Source organism: Astatotilapia calliptera, chromosome 17, assembly GCF_900246225.1.
Source record: "Astatotilapia calliptera chromosome 17, fAstCal1.2, whole genome shotgun sequence".
Classification (NCBI taxonomy): Eukaryota; Metazoa; Chordata; class Actinopteri; order Cichliformes; family Cichlidae; genus Astatotilapia; species Astatotilapia calliptera.
In genome coordinates, this window is record NC_039318.1 from 24,347,979 (window position 1) to 24,363,389 (window position 15,411).

The 15,411-nt window shown below is 40.1% G+C and overlaps 1 protein-coding gene across 4 annotated transcripts in view; it reads left to right on the forward strand.

Moving 5' to 3' along the window:
* sema3c (sema domain, immunoglobulin domain (Ig), short basic domain, secreted, (semaphorin) 3C) overlaps positions 1-15,411 on the forward strand; it is a 45,104-nt gene that overhangs the window by 24,702 nt on the left and 4,991 nt on the right. For all 4 annotated transcript variants that reach the window (XM_026146468.1, XM_026146469.1, XM_026146472.1 and 1 more), the window contains exons 5-15: positions 1,883-2,002; positions 4,234-4,324; positions 6,513-6,632; positions 6,722-6,864; positions 6,949-7,063; positions 7,612-7,681; positions 9,419-9,563; positions 9,861-10,083; positions 12,949-13,037; positions 14,545-14,586; positions 14,837-14,994. In XM_026146468.1, coding sequence (XP_026002253.1) covers positions 1,883-2,002; positions 4,234-4,324; positions 6,513-6,632; positions 6,722-6,864; positions 6,949-7,063; positions 7,612-7,681; positions 9,419-9,563; positions 9,861-10,083; positions 12,949-13,037; positions 14,545-14,586; positions 14,837-14,994 — 1,316 coding nt within the window. The remainder of the gene's footprint in view (positions 1-1,882; positions 2,003-4,233; positions 4,325-6,512; positions 6,633-6,721; positions 6,865-6,948; positions 7,064-7,611; positions 7,682-9,418; positions 9,564-9,860; positions 10,084-12,948; positions 13,038-14,544; positions 14,587-14,836; positions 14,995-15,411) is intronic.

Consider the following 15,411-nt stretch of genomic DNA (forward strand, 5'->3'; position numbering starts at 1 on the left):
GTCACTTTTTCCAACTCCTTTAACATCTCTCCCTTTCTTTTCTTCTTACACCACACTGCAGTTTTTTTTTTCTCTCGTACACAGTCTCCCCTCTCACAAGCTTGGTCACGCATGTAGCATCATGGGGGATATTAAGTCTGTTTGCTGCTTTGTCAAATGATAAACTTTAAAAGAAGGCTGTATTTATATCAGGAAACATGAAATCAAACATGATAGCTCATATATATTTGAGTTTGAAAGGCCTCAGAAGGATTTGATGAGACAGACAGAGAGTTAGATTTAAAAAAAAAAACAGAAAAAACAGTGCGAAACATGATAGATGTGGGTGTGTGTCAGTAAAAAAAGTTTTGTTACTTTGCATTGATCGCTCTCAGTGGAGCCTTGTGCAGTGACCATGCGCCGCAGCAGCTGTCATTCCAGCAGCCTTGGCCAAGTTCCTGACAGCTCCCTGGACATGTGTTCTTCTCCCCACTTCTTTCTCCTCACTTCTCCACTCATTTTCTGCAAACTCGGGCTTAATTAGCCACAAAGTCCAGCACACCTACAGCTGTGGGGTTTGGAAAGTGGAAGCAGAGATGAAGAGATGAAGTGAGAGTAGTAGTCAGTCTTACCTAGATATGTCACATATACCGCTGACACGTTTTTTCCACTGCCCTTAATACCAGACCTGTGAGCTCCGGGATCCTTTTATTGTGCAGCATGTGATTTTATAACCGTCACAACAACAGTGAGATAAGTTTGAATTACTCCCGCATATGGGAAAGAGATACTTCCAGAGCGACAAATAGGTTCTTTATTTGTGTGTCTCCTTGGCTATATAACACGAATTAGGTCTCTCCTCAGCGGCTGGTCTGGTGCAATCTGTGGGATTAAAAAAAAAGGCAGCAGTGATTATCTTTGTTATTGCTGTAATAACTGTAAAGATTAAATATAACTTCAAATATGAATACCTGTGGGACTAAGTGCACCATGGCTATAAATGAAAATCAGTTAAAACATTCAACTTTTCTTATGGCACAACCAATCCTGAGCCAGTGCTGTAGGACCTAAAAACTGCAGTTCCTGTCACGGCCACTTGAGGCTGCCTTTGATTAAAGATAGTACCGTATTAAAATCTCTTTAGTCTACATACCTTTCCTCTGTTTATTGATATAATTAATATTAAAATTAAGTAAAGAACAGTCTAAAGCATGAATGTCAAACTTATTTTACATCAGGGGCCACATAGAGCACACTTTGATCTCAAGTTTATCTCCACATTAAAATCACTGTGATTTCTTAATATAAGGAAAAGTGTGATTTCAACAGCACATCTCAGTTTTTGTACATGATAAAGAAATAATGCTCTATTTAATGAAATAAATTAGTCAGCATGGCTCTTTGTGCTTAAATTGGAAGAAAAATGTTTTGAAGTTACAGAAAAAGTTTTGATAGCTCATTTCGCAGACTGCCCTGTAATTATAAAACAACATTTTTGTTAAATATTTTTCTGTTTGTTCTTTATTTCACTGTGGACGCATTGTAAAGGCAGTAGGCAGAATTAAAGTCTTTGCTAGGCTAATTTTGGCCCTCAGGCCACATGTTTGACACCACTGGTCTAAAGAGTCAGTTCAGTTGTTTCATTTAGTTTAGTTTATTTGAGGTCTCTCTAAGTAGAGTCATAAAGTCAGTTAGTTCACATTAGCTTACATTTAATACCAGAAAGCCTCTTCTTACTGGATCAGCAAAGGATACAGATGCTAAATCCCTGATTTCATTAAATTAAGCAAGAGCTTATGAATTCAAAATTGAATTTTTTAGAGAAAAAGTGTCTCGTTTGTTCTCTTAAATCTACATCACTTACATTAGCATGTGCCTCTCATTGTTTATCCTTATTTTCTAGCACGGCTGTGGGAACTTCATCCGGGTGGTGCAGCCTTATAACAGGACTCATCTGTTCATGTGTGGCAGTGGAGCGTATAGTCCCGTCTGTGTGTATGTCAACAGGGGCCGCAGACCAGAGGTGGGTATAAATGAAGGAAGCACTTCATTAGAAAAGCAAACTCATGAAGGAATAAATGTTTTGGGGGAGCACCGAGTAGGTGATCATTGCAACTGGCACTGTAACAGCTGTTACAGATTAAAATTCTCATTGTGCAGAGTGATTATACACAGACATGATCTCAAGAGTGGAAAAATAAAATAAAGTCTAGCACTCTCGTACATCTGTAAATATATTGTAAATGACTGGGTTGTAATGGTGCACAAGTGAGGCTAAGGACACTTTGTAAAGTTTATGGAAGTTTTGGTTTCTCTGTTATTTCCAAAACAAGCTTGTGTCAACTATGTTGAGCAAATATAATTAAAATGATGTAATTTATTTAGCTCCTGAAAACTTTAGTCGACTGTTAATACAATGCACGATGAGTGAAATTAGTGTGAGTACTAGCACACAGAGAAAATAAGCGAATCTTATTCACTGTGTGACAGTAATCATAAAAAATGCCTCAAGAGGTCTGTTTACCCCTTTTTTGCAATAAATCAAATTATGTACAATTATTTAGAGGTTTGAACCCAACATGACATGTTTTTGATTGATTGCTATAATAACATGAAAATTGAATTTTCCTTGTATTACTGACTGTTGGAATGAGAACAGCAAAATTCAGAATCGCTAAGTGCGGAAAATACATTAAGCTGATGTCAATTGGTGCATGAGAAAAAATGGCTATAATCATACCACAACATTGTTTTCGCAGATCTCCTAGGAGTTGGAAGTGTCAACTTATGGTTAAAAAAAAACATACATCTCGTAACTTTTTTTGAGCACAGTTTTCATGTAGTCAATTTGATGCCACATGAGAGCAGAGATGCTAAGGCTGAGAGAGAGAAAATTGAGGTCTAGTGTCAAGGATGGATGGCTGTATTCTGAGCTCTAATCTCCAGCCACACAGCCCTGAAAGTAAGAGCGGGGAAGCCCTCCAGGAGAAAAGTGCTCACCGAGCGAGCAGCGTTCAGCCACAGACCGTCAGCTGCTGCCAAACACTAATAAGCAGAGCGAGAGAGCTGCAAACCAGGCTCCTTCCTCACCGCGGGGCCTTTTGTCATTTGGGGTTTTTGTTTGACAGGCAGACTGCTATGTTTGCAACTTCTGAACTCAAACATGTCAGTGTCTCAAAGAAAGTGATCTGTTAAGTGTAACAAGCTGTTGTAGTGGGAAGCTGACAGTGAGCTCTCATCATGGACCTTTGCTCTAGGTTGTGAACGTGCTGCAGCCTGTTGAATGGATCTAACGAGATTTTTTTGCACGTGTTAGTGTTTTTCGGCCTTAGTTTTTCAAGTACTCCTAAAACACATAGTGAATTACATACTGCGATAAATGTCAGTCTTAGTCGGGGAAATAATCTTTTATTTAGTCTTTAAATCTTTATATGGTGTCGTAAGTCTGCTTTTTCACGAGTGCACATAGCATATTTATTTGTTGAAAAAAAATTACTTTATAGATCTCCTTCTAATAAAAGGAAAAAAACAATCTGAACTTAATATCAAATAATTTGTGGATGATGAACTGCACGTTTATCCCTTCATCTTTGTGCAAATTTTTTGGAACAACGCTGCTTAACAAAGGTCAATGAGCCAAATGAATTACAAATAAATAAGACATTTTTTCAGATGAGAGGGGCTTTAAAATTAATAAGATGGCTATTTTTTGCAGTGTAGAGGTTAATGACAGGACCTGCCAGATGGAGTCTATCCACTTCCAGAACCTCTTGGCGAACAGGCATATTTTCCTGGAATAACAGTGCTTAGCTGACGTCATCCCCATTCAAGGAAGCTGCACCATCGCCATGGGCAAGATCTAAATAAGATGGGACAGGAAGTGCTATAATTTACCTAGGTTGCTGCGGTGCTTGGACTGTCCAGTCTGCCGCAAGGAGGCTGTTGAAACTTGGCAGCATTTCCGCCTGAGAAGAGGAGTTGGCTGTCCAACAAATAAGCAGGGAAATTCCTCCTCTTCTCCTCCCAAACGGAATGTTCTTTTACTATCCCACATGGAGCAGTTAAGGTAGACCAGGGCAGGACAGCCTCTGTGTCTCCTTAAAGGAGGCTCTGAGCAGGGCTACTCTGTGGGACGCAAAATACACTGTTGCACTCAAATATTCAGTTTTATAGCGGTAGAGAGCACAAGACAGAAGAACGTATCATATAAAACTGTCTCCAAAATGTCTGACTTCCTCTTTTTCTCTGTGGCAGGAACAAGTATTTCACATTGACTCCAGGACAGAGTCAGGAAAAGGGAGGTGCTCCTTCAATCCACAAGTGAATACAGTCTCTGTCATGCTCAGTAGGTGCCTCAATCGCTATCTACTATTTTCTTGTTTTTTTATAAAACCCCTGAAAACAACATTATTTTTCACCACAAAATTACATTTCCTTTGTTTTGGAGTGAACTTTTTGAAGCAAAAACAAGAGTATGCATAAGCCACTAGATTTAAAAGATGGCCACTCTGACCTTTTGCCTGGGAAATCTTTTTCTATACCTTTGTTGTGACGTGACGACCAAAGACAGGCTCATTTCGTATGCAGCCGTATGACTATGGTTTACACCCTAAGTTATAATCTGCATTGTTATTTATTTGGCTGTAAATGAAGTTCAAGAGTCCTTGATAAACATTTTACTTAGGCAATAAATCAAATGAGCCTTGAACAAATGAACAAATAGAAGTTATACGATGGAAGGTACTTTGAAACTGGCGTCACTTTTTCAAACAGGAGGCTAGCTCATAGAGGCTAGCAAGTATTGAACAAATAATATCAACAATAGATAATTAGTCTCCAAAAGCTAATCAAGATTAGCTAATTTGTCTCCAAACGTTGATTCTGTTCATCTGGACGTAGCGTTTTAAGTGGGGGAAATATTTTGATCACTAGTTGTTGATCAATGGTCATGAGAATTTGCATAATTATGATGAAGAAACTGACCTCCCAGCCCATTGTTCCTTCAGTGGTGCTAGTTTCAGTCATTATGCAAATGTACTGTTTATAAGGTTGGTGTGCATACCCAACCTTTCTTTAAAGTTTCTATATACATGGCTATGTGCCATGTCACTTGCACACTGCTAAAGTTAGCAGCGTGTCTTCTGACCTCAAACGTCAGTTTGCCATGGGCAGTGTTGGGGACGTTACTCAAATAAAGTAATGTATTTCACATTACTCATCATTTTACTTTCAAAGTAATTCGGCTGGAGGAATTAATTGTTACACTACTTGTTACATTACTTTTTTGTTATTTCATAAAATGACCCAAAATGCATTATACATAATTACCAGTTAACCAATTGGGCTACACTCAAACACACCAAAACAAATGACTGCCCTAAAGAGGACACGCAGTTTCTTTAGTTTTTTCCTATAAAACAAAGCGGCCATCAAAAGCAAGATGAAAACCAGCCCAAAGAGACTTTAAAATGAACACCACAGTGATTCTACTTTAGAAACATGAACAGGCAAAAACAGATTGTTACCTGTTAAAGACGTGATGCGCCTGTATGAGGATGCTCTCTGTGCAGGTGCTTTCAAAGAGCTGATATAATGTGGTTGTTTATATCCAGAATGCAGTTTGCACAATATGAAATGCAATAAAAATAAAATTTTCCTTTTATGAAAAATGGGTCTACGAATTCAAACAAACATTGTAGCCTACACCTTCTCACTAGAAAAGTGAAGTGAATTAAAATTGTAGTTTAATTTTAATACACAAGAAATCCCCAGGTTAATACTTCAGTCAAGTCAGGCTAAACCCATCCCTTTCTCCACTTCTCCTTCCTTTGATCTCTGATTGGCCAAGGGGTGTTTGGTTGCTGTTGACATGTCTAAAGGCGAAACACTCCACCCTCAGCTCTGCTTTCTGACACCTGAGTATTGCCATGTCAGCAGCAGCTTTGCCAGCCAGTGAGCAATGTCAGAGATCACCGGGAGGGAGCCAGAGGGAAGGGTGCAGAATAATCCAAAGCCAGGGTCAAAGGCAGTGCTGTGAAAGCAGTGATGCAGCACGCGGAGCCCCTAAAGATCTGAGGCAGTGTCTGGGCTCAATAAAAAGCTGTGTTTCATTTCCAAATCCTCATGTTTTGGACCCTGTGTCGCTGTCTGAGTACTGTCAACACTCACCCCTTAGCTAGCTGGCTTGGATACGGGCCACATACCCTTAATCCTCCCCTAACTTGCCCCACATCCTCCAAAACATATGGTCCGAAACTGATAGACGATTAAGTGAGAGAAAAGGAATGCTAAAAAGCATGAAGCAGCTGTGAGGAACATGCTTATTAACAGCAGGACACACGCAGAGTGTAAGTGCCGTTAGTGCTATAGGCGTTTGGGTTTGAGTTCATTCTCAAAAAATAATAATGGTATAAATATATTACTAAAGCATCTGAATGTACCAAAGTCATGCAAGGCTCTATGTGTATTGTGGTAATGTTTTCAGGATTGTTGTGTGGGAATGTTGTTGATTGGGCTTGTGTGCATTCTTCTAGATCAGGAGCTGTTCTCAGGCATGTACATTGACTTCATGGGGACAGATGCTGCCATCTTCAGGAGCCTAACCAAGAGAAATGCAGTGCGGACAGATCAGCACAACTCTAAGTGGCTTAGTGGTGAGCACATGTCAGAGCTTCTATGTAAAGTATGAATTCACACAAATAAGATCTAGAAGGCCTCTTACCTTTTTTACTGTTTCACTCAGAGCCCATTTTCATCGACGCCCACCTCATACCAGATGGAACAGACCCCAATGACTCCAAATTGTATTTTTTCTTCCGCGAGAGGCTAACAGATAACAGTGGAAATACTAAGAATATCCACACCATGGTGGCCAGAGTGTGTCCGGTAAGTCCCTTTTGCTTTTGCCAAAATAAACCAGCACAGTTTCTTTTGTGTTTTTGCGTTGCTATGTGCAGCTTTTGTCGGCAGAATGATATTGGCGGACAGCGCAGCCTGGTCAATAAATGGACCACCTTTCTTAAAGCCAGGATGGTTTGTTCAGTTGTGGAGGAGGATGGCACGGAAACCCATTTTGATGAACTTGGTGAGTTAAACAGAAGAACATACTTGCAGCAATGCACCCTGTTATTATCAATGTATTACTTTTGACACATCATTTTCATGCTCGGGGTCTTCATGGTCTGCGGACCAAGTTTAAACAAATTTTACTGTTTGAAAAATATAATGCCGAGAACCAAAGAGATTGCTAATTTCCAAAAGCTTGCTATTTATGTTCCAAGGTTTCAAACAGATTGCTTTCTCCATAAACAATCCCGGGAACGTCCCATGTTTGGTCTGGATAAGAATTTCAGCCGTTTGTCCAGTTTCAAAACAATTGTTCTGTTGCTTTTGGTTACCTGGTATTCAACTATAAGCACATCCAGGACTTTCTTTGCCTTAGCCTCAAATTTCAAACATCAGCACGTAGCATTTGAGACCCAGACTCCATCTGTCAACATGTACATTTATCAGGCATTCATCTCTCTTTGGCCTTTTTATCTGTAGGATGATGTGAAATGAGATTTGGGGAATTTGCTGAAGGTATTAAACTGGAAGGTGTGTGCTTTTCTCTTTGTGTGTTTTCCCTTATAGAAAGTGTGTTTTTGCTGGAAACGGATCTGCCCAAGGGCCTGTTGGTGTTTGGCGTGTTCACTTCCACAAGGTAAGGCCGATGAAGCCAACTGTAACATTCCTGTAGGCCTCGGAGGTATGGTAATCATTCAGGGGATATCAGCAGATGGGGATGTGCTTGTCAAAGGGCCACTTACATATAAATATCATGTGTCACGTGGCAGAACAGCTTATTCAGATGATGAACTATCAATTACAGTGTCCTGGTGGTTTGGCCATATGGTATTCCTTGATTTTCTTTCCTCAAGATCCTCTGCAGCATTGTGCCATGTTGCAGACCAAGTGCGAGGGATACATTTATAGCACATGTGAATGTTAGAATTCATATGACATGATGTTGTTGGATGTCTTCCATAAGCATACTCTGTAGGATTGTTGAGTGCACAAAGAATTTAGTTACTGCATTTTTTAAATAGCTGAAACCCAGCCATGGTTTTTAGCAACTAGATAAACACACATTATAAAAAAAAATCTGAGAAAAATATTGGAAGACAATAGCCTGATATCACAGAGTATTTTTATAATATCAGAAATTTAAGAAATAACAACATAAAAATCTTTAGATACTTATTTAATTTTTGAAATCCTGGAAATAATTTTTTTCATTTCATTTCATAGCCACAGTATGGTATATATGTCTAACATTTCAGCATTCAGGGTAGCACAGTGGTGCACTATTGCCTCACAGCAAGAAGATCTTGAGTTCATTTGTCCAATGTGGAGGTTATATGTATGTTTTACACTGTCAGCACCTCTGTGACCTTAAAATAGATGAGCAGAAGAGGATGGATGGACGGACGGATGGATGGATTAAAAAAGCATTAAAATTCATTTAATTATACAAAGTTAAAGACAGTTTCAGATATGTACAAGGAGTTCAGTAGTGAAAGATCATTAGGTTTGTGTTTAAGTTGTTAAAATGGGCCCAAAAAGAACTAAAAAAAGAACAAAAAGAAATCAAATACACTGCAGGAAGGAAGAAAGTTGACCAACAAAAGTCAATGAAGGCAAAAACTGTGAAAATAAATTATAGAAACCAAAACAGTGAACACATACATGGCCCAGGGGACCTCAGTAAGTGAAAGAGAGGAAAAGACATGGATGACATAATAGGAAAGAAAATACTAAAAAACACAAAGAAAGAGGATCAAGGAAAAAATCCATGAGCTTCTGTGGTAACTGAAAAAAATGTTCTCAACAAACTGATTACTGAAACTGCTCTCCTCCAGCAGAAAGCACAGCCAGCAGGGCAACAAGGCAAATTTGGAAGTTTGAAAAAGTGATCACTCGATACTTCTGGTCAGATCTTTAATTGGGTCTGTTTGTTTAACCAAGTGTGACACTCTCACAACCCTCGATCCACTTGTTACCTCAGGATTGTAGAGCCTGCAGTAGTGTCTCCTGGCTCAAAAAAAAAACAGCCAAACTAAACACTGAGGTCCTCGAGGTCTCTGAGCTCTGTGTTATTCCTGCTTTCTTCCTCCCTCTCTCCACTTTGCACAATACGCTTCTGTTCGCCTTTTCAACAAAGTCTCTTTTATGTGTTAAGCAGTGTGGTTTTAAATGGCTGAGCCAAACCACATCAGACCATCGAGGAGGAAATAGGTGAGCTGTTGTCAGCGGAGCGTGACAGCAAGTTCACCCAGGCTCAACTCAGAAAAGGAGACCTTAATAAACAACCTCAGAATATTTCATCTGGGAGGGTCTTGAGATGGTGAATACTGGTTCCTGTTGCAGTGTCTCACCCAGGTTGTGCATGTCGTTTCAGCTCCGTGTTTAAAGGCTCAGCAGTGTGCGTGTACAACATGGCGGACATTCTCACAGTCTTCAACGGGCCCTTCGCTCATAGAGAAGGGCCCAACTTTCAGTGGATTGCATTCCAGGGGCGCATCCCCTACCCAAGGCCTGGAACTGTAAGTTACATTTAGGCCAGACAGTCATTTTTTATTGCTTTTTCATGATATGATAAGATAACCGATAATTACTAACATATGAGCGTATGATCATATTGTTTTATATTCTAAATAACATTTCCAAACAATTTAAAGCCATTAAACAATAAGTAAGGTATTTTCTCTGCAGCAGGACTTGCAATACTATTTTCTGTTTATTTAAATTTTCATTAATTGATAAAAAGAAAAAGAACTTGTGGAAATGAATGAATGAGATTTTGTTTTTGCACTGTTCAAACCCGCCCTATGTTTCTGCAGTGTCCTGGTGGAGCCTTCACACCTGACATTCAGACAACAAAGGAGTTCCCAGATGATGTGGTGACCTTTGTCCGCAACCATCCTGTAATGTTTAACGCCATCTATCCGGTGGGGAGGAGACCCCTGGTGGTTCGTACGAATGCTGATTATAAATACACGGCAGTGGCTGTGGACCAGGTCATGGCCGCTGACGGCAACTACCAGGTGCTCTTCCTTGGCACAGGTACGCGTTCTGCAGTTCAGATACAGAAACACTTTAAATATGGTTTTTGTACACATGTGACAAAAACAATATGACTGCATTCTACAGGCCTCAGCTTTCTGGTATTAGTTCTGGTATTTAAAAAATACCTTAGGCAGGTGTCTCATGCAGAATATTTCCGATAGATGTAATTTTGTGTTGAAATACGATAGAATAGTCCTTTATTGTCATTGTTCGTGCAACAAAGAACAAATATTTCGTAGCTCTTCAGCTGTTTTGACAGCAAAAGACAAAAAGAGACTATACTATAAAGATAACAGAGCTAAAGGTCAACAGAGCTTTAGGGAGCGAAGAGGGGCTTACTGGTTACTGCCAATGGGGAGAAACTGTTTTTTTTTTTTATCTGTTAGTTTTGGACCTGATTGAGCTTAATCTTTTCCTCAGAGGCTGATGTCTGGGGTGGGTGTGGTCCATTATAATACAACTAGCTTTCTTTTACAGTCAGCTGTTGTAAACACAACCAAAGGAAGGTCTTATTTATATTAGACGATAATACACTCTGCTGCCCTCACCACTTGTTTCAGATCTTTCCTGTTTCCTGCTGTGCAACAGCAGGTCAGAAGGTTCTCTACTGCTGACCAGTAGAGGGTCAGCTCAGCAGGTGATGAGGGAGGTGAGTGTGCTTTAACTTCCTTAAGAAGTTAAGCCCCTCTCTGGCTTTTTCCACCTGATGAGAAGATGCACGAGGTCCAAGTGAGGTCAACAAAGCCCTGGTAGTAGAGGCATAATAGTCCAGGTATTACAGGATGGGTGTTTTGCCTCTTAAAGAGCAGTGGGATGCATTTTTCTTTGTTTCTTCACACAAAAAAATATAAAAACGAACCAGCCAGACTACCAGCATCTCAATATTTTAATTTTACTAGCTCATTTAAATATATTTAATTGAAGTGAGATCAATGTTTGCGGTGCAAAGACGCTGTGTATAAAATAAATACAAACTGGATTCCATATAAGACCTACATCATGGCATCAGCACATTCAAATATAGCCATCGTCTTTTCCGAAGACTGTGGCACCACCATATTCCTGTTCTAGGAAGGTGAGCTTTAAGTGCTACTATAAATTCATTTACAATGACATGCAGTACACAGAGGCTGATAGTGACATTTTCTTTCTGAACAGGTTATTGCTTGGAAACTCAATGACACAGCTGGTTATCAGATACACAGATAAGCTGGAGTACTTGTGTTGTTGCCACTCAGCTCAAACAGGTCAACATGGCGCTGCATGCAGTATAAATCAGTGCACAGATAGATCAGAGCAAAAGATAAAGTCCATTAAAAGTAGATTTTTTTCCATTACATAAGGAAGGAGGATCTATAATGGATTGCCACTTTTTTAGAAAGTCGCTACCTCCTGAGTATAAGGTTAAATGAGGGACACCATTGTAAAACATCACTTAAATGTCAAGTCATTGAAAATGCTAGAATGGCTTGCACTTGCAGAAATAATTTTTATGAACAAATTATGCTATAAAAAAAAGGCCTGACAGAAAAAAATGTAATGCTAAAAGTTGCATGTGATCATTGAGATAAAGCAGAGTAACATGTGATTATTTTCTCATCAGCCTAAATGTATGATCAACACTTTTCTCATTTTCAACCCATTGACCCACGTGATAACAGTATTATCATGGTGGTGCTACCGTTTTATGGCGCTGCGTGAGTACAAAAGGCTGAGGAAGTGGTGGGCTGATATTTACAGACAACAACATGAATGCCATAAGCAGATATACCAAAATACTGGCTGACAAGATGACACCCAGTCTCCAGAAACCTGTCATGTATCACAAATATTCCAATGATCCAAACCTCACTGACAAAGTAAAAAAAGTGAAAAATGCCAGACCCATTAAATCGTTACATCTATGCTGTCGGTGCATCATACGTGCAAAACCTTCTGAAACCCTACACTGCAGCCTATACCATAATCTAACACTAATATGTGAAACATAAAGTTTGGTAACAATATCAGTCACTTACATTAGCTGCATAGGCTCTACATAGTTTTGCTGCAGAAGTATAACTTAAGCATTCGAAGTGATGCAGTTCCAAAACGGTTCTACAGTTCTGATTTAGTTGACATGCAATATTGTGCAACAGCTTGCTGTGTAGTGAATATTTGTCGAATATATGCCAGTGTGTTTCTGTGCTTAAAAACACCAGATTTAGATAATAGAAAAATGTGTGTTTGTTAGCAGAAGTGCGTGTGCATTCATGCTTGTAATTGTCCACGTGTGAACATTGGCATTCAGCAAACTGCTCTGGGAGTCTCTCGCCCAGCTGCCGGTGTTTATCGAGCAGCCTCTCCTTTCTGTTCCTCCTGCCTTGATTTTTGAAGAGTAGCCAGTGCCGCGTACCCATATCTGCTCCTGAAATGGCGCTTTGTCTCAAGGATGGGGGAGACGGTCTTATCAGGCATTTCCAGGAGCTGTTACTGTACCCCCTCCTCCTCCTCCTCCTCCCTGCTCTGCTGCTCAAATTCCCAGGCCAAAAGAGCCATACTGATGAGGATAGAGCTGCATTTTGCCCTTTTTGTGGTCCTTGACCTGCCTTAAGAGCTTCCATTCCCACTCCTGTCACAGCTGATTTTGTTTTTGGAAACTGGTCATGGCTATCATGCCTAATTCAAAAGCAAACATGGGCAAAGACAAACAGACTGCTGGTGGAGCTGGTGGGGTTTTTTCCACCAGCAGTCGTGTTCTGCTTTTACTGATGCCTCACAACTCTAGAGGTTCATTGCTGCGTAGCCGTATCTGTTTCACACGGTAGTTAAATGCATGTGTGTGGTTGGAACTCATGAGACGTGTGCTTTTTTGCCCTTCAGACAAAGGTACAATACAGAAGGTGATTGTGCTACCCAGCAACCATTCCCTGCATGACGATCTGATCCTGGAGGAGCTGGAAGTGTTTAAGGTCTGCTCTGTATTTCTTCCTTCTCTCTTTTTTTTCTCTTTCACTTTAATCCCCTTTCTCCCCTTAAATCAAAGGCAGGGACTGGGAGGAGGATGTGTTTGGCCACTACACAAAGACCAAGGGCAGACAGACAAAAGGCAGGGTGGCATTTGCGAGATGGATGTTCTGTAGTGCAGAGCAGTGTAGAGTGATGAGAAACATGCTAGCATACTCCAAGTCTGGAAGTCACCCTCAAGTGAACCTTTGCATATGTTGCTTTATCTTAGGTGATAGACCTGTGATCAGAAGAAAAAGTCTCCTTTGATCTTTCTACCAAATGGTGCCACACATAGACTTCAATCTAAAGAGATTTGTCTCTTTAGAAGACATAATTTATTTCTCAGGCTACTAAAGACATCTGTCCAGAGTTATTCTAGACCAGGGGTAGGCAACTCCGGGCCTCGAGTGCCAGTGTCCTGCAGGTTTTTAGATGTGTCCTTGATCCAACACAGCTGATTCAGATGGCTAAATTACCTCAACACCTCCTCAACATAACTTGAAATTCTCCAGAGGCCTGCTAATGAACTAATCATTTGATTCAGGTGTGTTGACCCAGGGTGATATCTAAAACCTGCAGGACCCCGGCACTCGAGGCCTGGAGTTGCCTACCCCTGTTCTAGACTGATTTGTGCTTTTTTGCACCAGCATTGCAGTCCTTGTGATTATGTTTGCTTTGCAAGCTCTTTTTCAAGATCAAGAGGTGTCTTGAAGTCTATAAAGTTAATATCATAAATATCAACATCTGTAAAGTAAATATCAGGTTATTAGGTCTTATGAAGGGATGAATCCCAATTTTCGTTTTTTTTGGTTCACCCCATCATAAATATGTAGGGAAGACGTCAGGCAAGAGGTACAACAGTTAGTCTACTGCCATTGGCAAATGAGGGTGGAGGCTCTTTCATGACTGATTGTTGGCTTCTTATCTTATCATAATTGATGGAAATATAAATGCAGAGAGTATGCATTAATAATACCATCTGGGAAGCAGATGGCAACAGCTTTATCTTCCAGCATGAACACAATCACAAACATACTGCCATTACAGCAAAAGGATACCTGGATAGAAAAACATACAATAGAAAACTATCAGTCATGGACTGGCCTCCCCAAAGCCCTGACTTCCTTCAGCATTATTGAAGCAGTGTGGGATCATCATAACACAGAATAGAAACAAAAGCAGCCAACATCCAACGAAGAGCTTTGAGGTTCCTTCAAGACGCCTGGAGAACTATTCCTGTAGAACACTCTATAGGCAATAGCTTCATAGGGCCTGATTTATTTTGGACTGTATTTCATGAAACAAGAACTCTGAGAGCGCCCATTCTTTGCTATATAATTACCATAAAGTCTGGTATTTGTTTTCTCATCTAAGTGTTGTGAATTAAAATGTATATTTTCCAGAAAGTTCTACGTTTATTTCATCAACACACAAACTCTGAACTTTGTTTTTGTCTTTGCTGTTTTTCAGAATAAGGCTCCTGTTACAAACTTAAGAATATCCTCTAAAAAAGTAAGCATTCTGAATATGTTATGTATGCATCTGCTTATCTTAAGTGCACTTATATTGTTTAAAAACATTCACTGTCCAAGGCCACTACGTAATGCATTCAACAGTAATCTCCTGTGCGTGATAAGCCTCCCAAAGGCACGGAAATAATAAGCCGTTTTTTTTTTTTCTTGTGCCCTGCCTCATTTTCCTGTCAGCCGGCCACTTATTAAGACAAACAGGGCTGCTGACATTTGAACTGTTTATTTTGCAGCAACAGCTGTACGCCAGCTCGGAGTTCGGGGTCTCGCAGGTCTCCCTGCACCGTTGTCAGGCTTACGGCTCAGCTTGCGCTGACTGCTGCCTCGCCAGAGACCCCTACTGTGCCTGGGATGGACTGAGCTGCTCCCGCTTCTACCCCACTGGCAAAAGGTAGACAAACGTTTCCAGTTTGAGGGTTTATAGCTACAGTTTCCTGCTAGTATTAAATTTAATTGTACCCAGTGAGGATTGCTTTCTTGTATTGCATGAAAAAACATTCTGCAAGCCCCCAAACAAATTATTCAGTGGTAATAAGCACTGATAGGTGTTGACAGGAAACCCATTCATGGAGGCAAAACTTTCACGAGTCTTAAATAAACATTAGCGACTTTTACATTTTTCAATATTAAACACTATTTTTGTTCACTTTGATTATACTTAACATTTTGCAATTTGCAGGATTATTACAGTGAGGTTTACAGTAGCCAGTGAAGTTACAGCAAATATCAAACCAATCGACTTTCCAAAGCATGGGAAGCAACTGATGTGCTATACGTTAAACTGGAATAGAACGTTTTGCTCAAAACT